This window comes from Bos grunniens, chromosome 13, assembly GCF_055505025.1.
Source record: "Bos grunniens cultivar Pamir isolate PY7600 chromosome 13, Bosgru_T2T1.0, whole genome shotgun sequence".
Lineage (NCBI taxonomy): Eukaryota > Metazoa > Chordata > Mammalia > Artiodactyla > Bovidae > Bos > Bos grunniens.
Window position 1 is genome coordinate 21,293,865 of NC_141177.1, and position 12,959 is coordinate 21,306,823.

General features: G+C 52.6%; 1 protein-coding gene across 1 annotated transcript in view; it reads right to left on the reverse strand.

The window, feature by feature from the left end:
* The window catches only part of EFCAB8 (EF-hand calcium binding domain 8), a 52,231-nt gene that overhangs the window by 24,123 nt on the left and 15,149 nt on the right, over window positions 1-12,959 (reverse strand). Inside the window, 6 exon segments of the mRNA XM_086332382.1 lie at window positions 313-380; window positions 4,545-4,675; window positions 6,793-6,866; window positions 8,804-8,928; window positions 10,019-10,103; window positions 10,335-10,440. Of these exon segments, the coding sequence (XP_086188508.1) occupies window positions 313-380; window positions 4,545-4,675; window positions 6,793-6,866; window positions 8,804-8,928; window positions 10,019-10,103; window positions 10,335-10,440 (589 nt within the window).

A 12,959-nucleotide genomic window follows, 5' to 3' on the forward strand; every position in this document is an offset into this window, starting at 1 on the left:
AAAACCGTGTATCAGCCACTAGGGGCTTGTGCTGGGACCTTGTCCTGGACAGGCCTCAGACTCCGGCCAGATGACAGCTGCTGTTACGACCCATACCTGCCCTCCCCACCCCATCCCCTCCACCACCAAGCCAAGCAAGCCCGTGTCACCACTCCACCCCAGGTGCCCATGAGCGGGCACCGGAGCTGCCAGAGGCCAGATGCCAGATGCCACGAGGCCTCCCCCTCAACTCTAATAGGTCGCACACCCTCAGCAGCCCTCACCCTCATTCTGCCAGACCAGCACCTTCCACATGATACAAAGGTTACTTACCCAGGACGTTCTTGTCTGGGCAGTAATCGAAGCAAAGAATCCCTTTTCTCAAATTCAGCACGGACACCCTACAACAGCAAAGGAGGCAGGGGTTCCGGGAAGGTCAGGGAGAAAGTCAAGCCCAATGGCCTCACAGGCCCCAGAGCCCTAGAAGCTCTGTGCCTTTGCGCGTGCTATTCCCTCATGTCCACACATCCTGCCCCACCAACTCTTTCTATTCAAACTCTCCCTTCAAAACTCAACTCTAGGCCTTTACTGGTGGCACAGTGGATAAGAATCATCCTGACAACGCAGGGGGTATGGGTCGATCCCCAGTCCAGGAAGATCCCACATGCTGTGGAACAACTAAGCCCGTGCGCTGCAACTACTGAGGCCCGTGCACCTCCAGCTTGTACTCTGCAATAAGAGAAGCCCCTGCAACGAGATGCTCCCGCACTGCAGTGAAGAGCAGCCCTCACTCACAGCAACTAGAGAAAGCCCGCACATAGCAATGAAGACCCAGCACAGCCATAAGTAAATGAACTCAACTCCAGCATGTTCTCAACCAAACTTGGCCCTGAACTGCTCCTCTGCCACTACCCGGGGGCCTAAGCCTGGTTATCACCGTAGAGGCTCCCTCTCCTGAATTCCCATTATTCAGCCGAGCCCCAAATCCTCTTTGCCCACATCCCACCAGGGCCCAGGCCCCCTTCACTTCTGTATCAGCCTCCTGGGGTGGGGGGCTCTTAATCTCCTGCCTTTCTGCCACTTCCCTGTGCTCCCCACTCCACAGCCAGAAGGATTCCTCTAAAACTCAAAAGTTCAAGAAAAGCATATGAAATATCTGTGTTGTCAAACCAGATATATCTCCCTCCACACTGAATGTATGCAAAGAAATATTCTGGAAGAACTGTCACAAAATGTTACTAGAAATTATTTCAGGCTGATTCACCCATCTATTCAAGGAAGGTTTCCCAGTTCCTATGCCCTTCCAGGATGAGCAGACAGGATGCTCCTGCCTTCACTGGAGCTTCCCTTCTAGAGGAAAACCACTGAGAGAGTAAAGAATAGAGAGACAAGGAAATGGGCATGTACACATCATGGCAAGTCCTGCAGGGAAATAAACAGACCGCTGGAGGAGACCAGGTCTGCAGGAGACTTCTGTGTGGAGAAGAGATTGGAAGGTCAGGGTATGACTCAGGGAAGAAGTCCACAAGGCCACTCCAGAGGCAGAATTTGGGTTGACAGTGCCAGCCCCACCTGCAGAGGCCATGCCCCAAGAGGGCATCACCTAACTCACTGGAAAAGACCCTGATGCTGGGAAAGATTAAAGGCAGGAGGCGAAGAGGATGACAGAGGATGAGATGATTGGAAGGCATCATGGACTCAATGGACATGAGTTTGAGCAAGTTCCGGGAGTTGGTGATGGGCAGGGAAGCCTGGCGTGCTGCAGTCCGTGGGCTCGCAGCCCTGAACTCAACTGAGAGACTGAACAAGAGCAGTCAATGGTGTCACCTGCTGGCCAGGGTGTGTACTGCACTCACACATGAAGAAACGGGGTATGTGCACATGTGTATAACTATATATTCTGCAACCCACCCCTAAAATAAATCTCGATGTCCACTCCTGGCGGACTCCAGGCCACCATCGTGTGTGCCCTGAATTAATACAATGGCATCCTTACTGGTGTCCTTATTTCCCCTCCTGCCCATATACAGCTTCCCTCTTAGCTCAGTGGGTAAAGAATCTGCCTGCAATGAAGGAGACCCGGGTTAATTCCTGGGTCAGGAAGATCCCCTGGAGAAGGAGACAGCAACCCACTCCAGTATTCTTGCCTAGAGAATCCCATGAACAGAGGAGCCTGGCAGGCTGCAGTCTATGTGTTCACAAGAGTTGGACACGACTTAGCGACTTATACCACCACGACCACCACTTGCAACAGAGCAGCCAGAATGATGCTCTGCATGTCAGACCACACCATTCCTCTGCCCAGAACCATCCTAGAAACCTTGCCCATATCTAATTCCAAATAATAATAAAAAGATGTTTTTGAGACACTTGGGTAAAGATTAACTTGGATAGTACTAGGAATATTAAAGTGTTAGTTGCTCAGTTGTGTCCAACTCTTTGCAACCCCATGGACTGTAGACCACCAGGCTCCTCTGTCTATGAGATTTTCCAGGCAAGAATACTGGAGTGGGTAGCCATTCCCTTCTTAAGGGGAATCTTCTCAACCTAGGGATCAAACTTAGAAAGCATTATACTATTTCTCTACTTCTATTTGTTTAAAATCTTTCATAAAAGGAAAAATGTTTCAAAAACAAAACAAACAAACAAAAAAAAAAACCAGGCAGACAGGACCAATGCAGGCCTGGGGGCAGGAACATGCTTGAACCACGAGGGGGCCAGTGTGGCTAGAGTGGGAAGGCAGCAGGGCCAGCCACCGAGGCCCTCGTGGCCACAACGCAGTAATCCCCATGACAGCCTCCTGCCACTGAGACCCAATAAAACAAGAAGCTGAATGAAAGACATATCACCAACATGAGGTAATACTCCCACCAAATCAGAGGAACCAAACAGACAAACCAGCTCCAAGCAAAATGCCACCACACCACTCCACTCAAAGCACAAAGGCAAGATAGAAGCCTCCCCATCACCTCAGGCATATGCTCCCCTCCTCCAGCCTAGAGTTAGTTCCAGGACTTGAGGACTGGATAAGGGAGCGGGGAGAGGAGGGGGCCCCACAAGATTCCAGATTCATTTATGTTTGAATCTTCTTTACGTATATACATATACCTGTATGACTAACAGCTGATTTTATTTTCTTGGCTGCACAACGCAGTTTGTGGGATCTTAGCTGTTCAATCATGGATGAAACCTGGGCCCTCAGTAGCGAAATCGTGGAGAAGGCAATGGCACCCCACTCCAGTACTCTTGCCTGGAAAATCCCATGGATGGAGGAGCCTGGTAGGCTGCAGTCCATGGGCTCGCTAAGAGTCGGACACGACTGAGCGACTTCACTTTCACTTTTCAGTTTCATGCATTGGAGAAGGAAATGGCAACCCACTCCAGTGTTCTTGCCTGGAGAATCCCAGGGACGGAGGAGCCTGGTGGGCCGCCGTCTATGGGGTCGCACAGAGTCGGACATGACTGAAGCGACTTAGCAGCAGCAGCAGCAGCAACCACTGGACCACAAGGGAATTCCTAACAGTTTATTTTCAAAAAAAAAAAAAGACAACAGAAGAAAATATTCCCTCTGGGGTAAAGGAATCAAACATGAAGGAAATATATTAGAACTGTCTCCAAAGAATTAGTGTGGCCAACTACCGAACACAGGCCACGTACAGTGCTCACTCACGTAAGCCTTGAGGTAAGTGAAGGGCTATTATCGTCCCCTTTGAGAACAGGAGGAAACTGAGGTTCACAGAAGTAAAGCAACCCACATTCATCCCTTCACTCAGAAAACATTTTTCTGACTGTCTCATTCTACGTGCCAGCCTTTGTGCTGAATTTTGTGTATAGATTGGTGGATAAAAGAGACCTTACATTTTTGCTGCTGGTGGCAATGCCAGAATGATTAAAACCAGACTCCATAAAAGTTCTCATCGCAGGAAAGGAAAAAAGGAACGTGTAACTGTGTGTGGTGATAGATGTTAACTAGACTTACTGTGATCATCTCACAATACATGTGTTTAGTCACTCAGTCATGTGCAATTCTTTGGGACCCCATGGAGCGTAGCCCGCCAGGCTCCTCTGTCCATGGGATTCTCCAGGCAAGAGTACTGGAGGGGGTTGCCCTGCCCTCCTCCAGGGGATCTTCCCAACCCAGGAGTCGAACCCAGGTCTCCCACATTGCAGGTGGATTCTTTACTGACTGAGCCACCAGGGAAGCCCTCACAAATTATATATGAGTATCAAATCATTCTATTGCACACCTGAAACTTAATATAATATTATATGTCAATTTTCAAAACTGACAATCTCAAATTTTAAAAATGAAAAACAGACTCCAGAGCCCATATTCCAGCCACCACAGCCCACTGTTGGCTCTTAGGACATACAGTGATTCTTTGTACCCAGCCTGATCCACAGGCCTCTGTACTGCCCACAGGAGATGCCACTGTCCTGGAGGCAGGCCACCTCTCAGCAGGGACGGCCATGTGTGGCTGAACTGAAGCTGGCATCTCAGAGTCAGTGTCACCACCCACCCTCTCCAGACCCACCACCTCCACCTGGAGATGGGTGCCCCTTACTTGAGGCTGTCTGGGACTTTGGATGGCAACACTGTCAGCACCAGAGAGGACTTGTCAATGGCTGAACAGGAGGCCACCAGGTTCAGCTGGGGGATGAACTTGACCTGTTGACACCAGTTGAGGTGGAGAGCCTGGAAAGAGAGCGATGGTGGTGGAAGACCCAACTCAAGCACAGTCGTCCAGGCCCAGCCCCACCTCGTCCAGGCCCAGCTCCCAGAAAGTGGCAGAGATCGGGGGCTGGAAGGGCCAGGAGATCCTGAGTCTAGTGCTAGTGATCAAGGCTCTGGCAAAGTGCTCCGGCCCCGCAGTTCTAGCCCAGGTAATGCGACCAGGACAGTATGGCCACCAGTTGTCAATGGAACAGGTGAGAAGCACTGAAATCTCCTGTCACGTGAACTCTTATTTATAGATCAGAGGACAGGCTAGGTCAAGTGCATACTAATACCATTCTCTGTGGCCCCATCCCAAGGTGGGAGGCAGGATGGGTCCAAGTCTGCCTAGTCCACAGTCCCTGTCATCCACCCTCATCCCTAGTCGACAGGGAACCAGCGCTCCCCTACACCCGCCTTGTGTTTGTCAGGATGAGGTATGCAGAACACGAGGATGTTATCTGGTGCAACTTGGGTGGAAAAAAGGCTGCAACCCACAGGCCAAGGGCATGGCCTAGCTGGATGCACTCTGAGGTCTGGCCCTATGCTTGGCCTTCCAGTTAGGAGATTTTCCTCTCCAGGACAAAAATGGACAAGGTGACTGGAGGGGTCGTCAGGCACTGAGCTGGGTCTCACATGCGCTGTTTCACCAAGTGCCTGTCACGGTCAAGGCTGGAGGATGATTTGATTACCAGTGGCTGACGAAGCGAGCAGTCATGCCTGCGTAACGAAGCCGCCATAGAAACCCAAAAGGATGGGATTCAGAAAGCTTCTGGGCTGGAGAACGCGTACAGGGAGAGTGGGGACCCAGACAGGGATGGGAGCTCCACACCCACTTCTGCCGTGCCTTCTGCATCTCTGCCACCTGGCTGTTCCTAAATTACATCTTTTTATTTAAAACAAAAACAACGGTGATCTAGTGAAGTAAAACGTTTCTCGAAGTTCTATGAGCTACTCTGGCAAATTAATCGAACCCAAGGAGGGCAGTCATGGGAACCTCACTTATGCCGGTGGGTCAGAATCACAGGTGACAGCCTGAACTTGCACTTGGCATCGGAAGTGGAGGGCAGTCACGTGGCATCGGAAGTGGAGGGCAGTCACGTGGGACCCTTAACCTGCAGGGTCTGAGGCTATCTTTGGGTAGACAGTGTTAGGATTGAGCTGAATTGTAGGAAAGCCAGCTCATGTCAGAGAACAGCTCAGAGGCATGGGAGAAAAACAGTCATCGTGACAGGCGCCACAGTCCTATATGCCAGGGGGTACCCGACCTCCAGGACCTAATGCCTGATGATCTGAGGTGGAACTGATGTAATAATAATAGAAATAAGGTGCACAATAAATGAAATGCACTTCAATCACCCTGACACCATCCCCTACCCCAGTCAATGGAAAAACTGTCTTCTATGAAACCATTCCCTCATGCCAGGTTGGGGACCACTGCTATCAGCACTGCAGCGCAGGGATGAAGGCAGAGGTGGATGGCAAGCAGGGCTGTGCTAGGCTGGCTGCTTAGGACCCAAAGCAAACAGAGGGGTGCGTACAGTAAGTGGGGGGAGAACACAGTAGCCTAAAGGAATGGCATGTGCCAAGGCCCTGCAGTGCCAAGGGCTTCGCACTCAGAGAACAGCAGTTTGCTGGCATTTCTGTGGCAGAGTGAGGAGAAGCAAGGTAGAAAGCAAGACCAGAAACAAGCCAGGGGCCAGAGCCCTTCCCGTCCTGATGGTCGTGGGGTGCACTTGAGACTTTGTTCAAACAGGACAGCTACTGGGATTTTGAGCAAATGAGTGACCTGACTGTATTTCTAGCTCATGATTCTTTAAGTTGCTGAATGCAGAAAGCACCATATGGAGAAAGGAATTGGGCAATGGTGAGAAGCCACCCAGGAGGGGCCGCAAGGAAGGTGTTGAGAGAGACCAGCCTCGCCTGGGGATTCTGCAGAAAGAGCTGGCGGGATCCAGCAGGTGCCTCCACCCCCTTCCCCGGGGACCATTGCCTAACGCCACAGACCCAAGGGCAGATCCACCTGCTGTATTTATTTCTGAGTGGTACATGTGTACAGCTAGTTACCATGGAAACAGCCAAGGAAAGAGCCCCCTTACCTTCAGCCGGTAACTTCTATACATAGGGGACTTCTCACTTAGAAGCCTCCGGGTAGAAACGTTGATCCAGTTATCTGATAGGGGAGAAAATCAAGGCCCAGGTCACCAGGTCTTCCCATTTGCAGGACAAACAAGACCTCAAGAGCAAGACCCCTTGAGCTGGTTTGCAACTCCCATGCATCTCAAAAGGCTTTCCCATACAAATGCTCGCTCAAGCTTCCCTGTGTCCTGGCAAGTTCAGTGCAGACACTGAACTTGGCACCCAGGAAACAGACCTGAGCCAATAAACACTGCTGCTCAGAGTCCCCCTGTCAGCCCCTGGCAGAGCTGGAGCCAGATTTTGGAGACTCAACTCTCCCCTGTTGAGTCTCCATTAGAGAGCTCGGACTCTGCAGGAGCGGAGAATGAACTGAGATCCTGGGCTCTTATTCATTCTGAAAACAGTCATTTGGGAGTTTGTCATTCTGCTTCAAACTACATGCCCCATCTTGTCTGGCAAATACAAGTTCCAAGAAGAAGTTGCATGCATGCGTCGTAAAGCAAGCATGTCTGGAGCCTGCATGGTGAGCATAGCCCTGCCCCCACTTTCTCTCCTTCCACCTCTAGCAAATCCATGAACTGAATGTGCTCATCCCCATTTGAATAAGGGAACCGAGGCACAGAGAGGTTCAGCCGCGGGGTCCAGGTCACACAGAGCTGGTCTGTCCAGCCCCTCCCAAGTCCGCGCACTGCTGGATGCCCCTTCTTGTTTGTCCCCGGCCCTCAGGCAGCATGTGACATGGAAGGACTCCCATCCAACACTCCAGCCTCATCCGCCTCCCTTCCAATTTCCTGTCCACCACTCAGCTCAAAGACCACCACAGCCTCCTGTGCCAATCTGCAGGGTGGCATAGTGACCAGGGTGGGCTGGCTCAGGACAGGGTGGGCACCAGGGGTAGAGGCTGATGAGGCAGGCACATGGGGTGCCAGACCCCTTCTGCGTCCAGGGCAGGACCCGTCTTCTGCCTGGCTGGTAGTGAATGCTGCCCAACAAGCTAGGCAGGAGGTGTCACCAAGGCCTGGGAGCCCCTGGAGAGAGGAGAGACCCGCTCAGAAACTCCGGAAGGCCAAGAGGCCGCTCTGGAATCCTGGATGGAGGGGAGCCAGTGTTCCTGGGGGCTGGGGCCCCTAGTGGCCTCCGCCTCCTCTAGATGGACGTGGAGCAGCCTGAAGGACTGCCACTGCGGGTCGAAGCCTCGATCCTGGGCAGGGTCCAGCTCAGACAAGCCCGGACAGCCCCAGGCTCCGAGGCCGTGGGATCCCTTGCCGCTTGGCAGAGCATCCCCAAACAGCACCCTCCAACATTTAGTCAGCTTGAGATACAGCCCAGCAAGAGGTTCAGGTGCCAGCTCTGGGGCAGACTGCCTGCCTGGGATCTCAGTCGTCACTGTGGGGCCTGTGCAAGCCTTCACCCCCTTTACCCTCCCCTGCTCCTCCCTTAACAGACTGTGACAACATCAGCCCCTCCTGGCACAGGTAAACTGTAGGAGGTGACGTGCTCAGCCCCCGAGGGCTCGGTGAAGGTCACGTGCTGATTCATGCTGTGGAGCTGGGCTTTCCTCCAGGCCCTGCAGAGCCCACCTTCAGGGCAGCCCCTCAGCTCCACCCTACTCCCCACCTACAGGCAGCTCCCAGCCATGGGGAGCAGAACTCTGCTCACACAATGAAGGAAGCATGCCCTTGTCCCAGAGCCCAGAGGGGTCACTCAGCTGCCACAGGTTTTTTCTCCCTAGGATGAGAAGGGTTCTGAAGACTCCCTGTTTCAGCCCCCGAACCAGCCCTCACAGGCACAATTTCCCACCTTCAGAGGGACTGCCTGTCTCCTCAGCCCTGTCCCTGCCCCGCGGTCACCCATCCCCTACCCCTATAGTGGTTCTGAGCTGAGCGCACTGGTGTGCCTCCTCCCCAGGGATGGGACAGGGAGGAGCTCCCAAGACAGGACCGTCTCCTCTGACTCCCCACGTCTCCCTACCCCATTTGGAGGTCCTGGGGAGGACTCGGGGGTTGAAGAGCCCGGTGGTCACATCGTCAGAGGTGAAGATGATGACATTGCCTTTGGTGTCCCCATAGCAGAACACAGCCCTGTGGTAGTCCGACCTGGAAACGGGGAGACAGAGAAGACCATGGAGCAGCTGGGCACGTCCGGCAGCACCGCCCACCTCTCCCTGGCTCCCGAGGCCCTCCTCCACCTCAGAAGTGAGGGCAGAGCCCACACAGCTTTCCAGCCTGGACCCCAACAGCTGACAAACATGGGTCCATCCACCCGGATCCAAACCATCAGGGAACCAGGTCCAAGAGAAATCAACACATTTTTAAAAAAGCAAAATATGTACCCCAATGTTCATCGCAGCACTGTTTATAATAGCCAGGACATGGAAGCAACCTAGATGTCCATCAGCAGATGAATGGATAAGAAAGCTGTGGTACATATACACAATGGAGTATTACTCAGCCATTAAAAAGAATACATTTGAATCAGTTCTAATGAGGTGGATGAAACTGGAGACTATTATACAGAGTGAAGTAAGCCAGAAGGAAAAACATAAATACAGTATACTAACGCATGTATATGGAATTTAGAAAGATGGTAACGATAACCCTGTGTACGAGACAGCAAAAGAGACACTGATGTATAGAACAGTCTTATGGACTCTGTGGGAGAGGGTGGGAAGATTTGGGAGAATGTCATTGAAACATGTGAAATGTCATGTATGAAACGAGATGCCAGTCCAGGTTCAGTGCACGATGCTGGATGCTTGGGGCTGGTGCGCTGGGAAGGCCCAGGGGGATGGTATGGGGAGGTTGGGAGGGAGGAGGGTTAAAAAAAAAAATAAAAATAAAAATAAAAAAGCAAAATAAATGGCTCCTTGCTCCTTCGGCTGCTCTTTGCCAGGTCACCCTACCAATGGACCATGATGTGCTCAGAGCCCTTAGGCCACAGCAGGACAGGCCAGTTTGACGGCTGACCCAGTTTGAGAGGGAAAGGAAGAGGAGCCGATGACGACTCTGCGGTCTGAGTGACCGCGAAGAGGGGCCTGACAGAGGAGCGGCTTGGAGGAAAGAGGACACAGGCGCAGAGGGTGGGGTCACTCCAGAGCCACTTCCAGAGAGGTTTTCTGGAGACCCCAGCCCCACTGAGTGATGCGGCTGCTGCCGAGACCCTGCAGCGCTCTCCCAGGAGACTCACCAGTAGTTCATGGTCAGGACGCAGCTGTCCAGATCAGTGAAGGTGAAGACCCGGGCACATTTGTGGCTACTGATATCAAAGAACTCTGGGGAAGAGACAGAGGAGTAGGCCCGCATGGGAACCCAAACCCGTGTCCTAGGCCAGAGGCAGGGGGTGGTCATCTCTGGTGACAGTGAGCAGCCTCACTAGTCACCACCCAGCAATCCTCCCAGGGACTCCAGTCCAGCTCATGGTTGGCTGAGCGACAGATCTCTCCCAGTGCCAATGCATGGCTGCCAGCGGCTGGGGGCGGGCCTGTGGGGTGGCGGGGACTCACCTATCTTCTGGTCTGTGGACGCCACGGCCACCAGGTTCATGTTGTGCAGACACACCATGTCGATGACCCACATCTGCTGGCTGTGGGACGGCTGGATCTGGTAAAGCTGCCAGAGGGGGACAGAGGACACCTGGTCCGGGGCGGCTCACCTGGGAGAGCACAGGAGCACAGGGTCCCCACAAACCCTCTCCTGTCCCCCGAGGCCCCAGAGCCAGGCACAGACCTGGTAAGGAGCCCAGCCTTACCACGAACTACAATAGTGGGCCTTGGATAAGCTTCCAATTTAAAAACCAATTTCCATGTCTGTAAAATGCTTGCTCCTTGGAAGAAAAGCTATGACAAACCTAGGTAGTGTATTAAAAAGCAGAGACATCACTGCGCCGACAAAGGTCCATCTAGTCAAAGCTATGGTTTTTCCAGTAGTCATGTATGGATGTGAGAGTTGGCCCATAAAGAAGGTTGAGTGCCGAAGAATTGATGCTTTTGAACTGTGGTGTTGGAGAAGACTCCTGAGAGTCCCTTGAACTACAAGGAGATCCAATCAGTCATCCTAAAAGAAATTAACCCTGAATATGGGGGAGCCTGGTGGGCTGCTGTCTATGGGGTCGCACAGAGTTGGACACAACTGAAGCGACTTAGCAGGGGCAGCAGCAGCATTTATTGGTATGACTGATGCTGAATCTAAAGCTCCAATACTTTGGCCATCTGATGTAAAGAGCCAACTTGTTGGAAAAGACCCTGATGCTGGGAGAGACTGAAGGCAGGAGGAGAAGGGGATAACAGAGGATGAGATGGTTGGATGGCATCACCGACTCAGTGAACATGAGTCTGAGCAAACTCAGGGAGATAGTGAAGGACAGAGAAGCCTGGCATGCTGCAGTCCATAGGGTCACAAAGAGTCAGACATGACTGAGCACTGAACAACAACAAAAAAACAAATTGGGCTTACAGAACACTTAGCCTCACAACCCCTTTTTAGAGCAGTTTGACAAGCTCATCCAAGTTTTAACTGTGCAGTTTGTGATCCTGGGATCCATTTCCAAGAGGCATCTAAGGATGTGTTTGCAGGTATTCACAGAGAAGCGTAAACAGGAACGGGCACTGCTGCCCAGCTATGATAGCAACAGACCAGACGTTGCCTGGAAAGGACGCCCTACATAAACCCACACACCAACTGCTGCCCAGACATTAGGAGCGAGGGAGCTGTGTACATACAAGGCAGAATAGTTACCAAGATCTATTATTAAGTGAAAAAGTGAGGTGAAAAGCAGCATTCTAATGTGCTACCACTTGTGTATTTAGAAAGAAAGGTGGGGTGTGTGTACAGGCTGTCCATGGAGGAGCACCCCCAAACTGGTCACAGCAGTTGCCTCCAGTGAACAGAATTAGAGTCGGAGAGAGACAGGGAAACTGACTTTTCCACACCTGCCCCTCTATGCCTGAATCTTTTTTCTCCGATTTTTACTGAGATATAATTGACACCTAACATTGGTATTCATTCTGTTTGTTTTGCCTGAATCTTGTTTACCATCTGCCAGTGTCACCTGGCTTATTAACGAGAAACCGACCTGTCAGGTTGTGAGGAATGAATGGAACCATGACAAATAAAGCATCTGAGTGCTGCCTGGCATCAGGGGGAGCTGGGCCAGGCAGGGGTGCCTCCCGCCCTGGTGCCAGCCTCGCACAACTCTTACACAGACAGAACCTGAGCTGGCATTCCCGGCGGGGGACACCCGTGCAAAGATGGGTCAGCAGAAATGAGCTGCACTGTCCAGGGAAGAGGAGGAACTTGCATTTTACTCCCTGAATAATGCCACGCAGGCTCTGAACTGTCCCATCAGAACCCAGAGCACCAAGAGCAGGGGCCTGCACTGACAGCAGAGGTGGTAAGGACACTGGACCAGGGCCCCAGAAGCCCCTCTCTGGCACCAGGCTAGGGTCTCACCCACACACAATGGAGGTGATGGTAACGCCCATCACCCCCTCTACCGCCCCCACCACACACACACACACACATGCTGGTGTTCAGACTAGAAATGGACCCCTGGGAAGTCTCAGAGACTTGCCCAAGCTTGCACAGTTGGTAAGTGAAGCCCAGACTCTGGGGCTTTCAGTCTGGACGACTGTGGACCTAAGTGAGTGTATGAGGCCGGTGCTTGGCGGCTCACTCTTGCCAACATCCACTTGCCCAAGCAGCCCCTCAGGGAAGGAGGCCCACATCTGCGGCCCTCTACAGGAGCCTCCCTCTGTCCTCTTTGGCCCTCCCAGGCTATGGCCCTTGGGAGTGCCGAGGTGACCAAGTAGGAGCCACAAGCAGAATCTCAGGCTATAATGTGTTCCCCCAATAAGCACACAAGAGAAAAAGAGGGTGGAATGTGCCAGAAACCCCAGCCTCAGGAACACAGGGACAAATTACCAGGAGCAGCTGAGCGAGTTCCTGGAACTCCAGGCCTCAGGTCCCTCCATCAGCCACCGGGGATGGGGGATGCCCCAGAATCCTCCCAGCCCAAAGGATGACGTGACCCCTGATGCAACTAGGAAACGCTCTGCAGGCACACAGCATGCTCACTCAGCCTCCCCTGAAGAGCAGCCTTCCTCATCTGCTGGAGGAGGCTGGACTGGCCT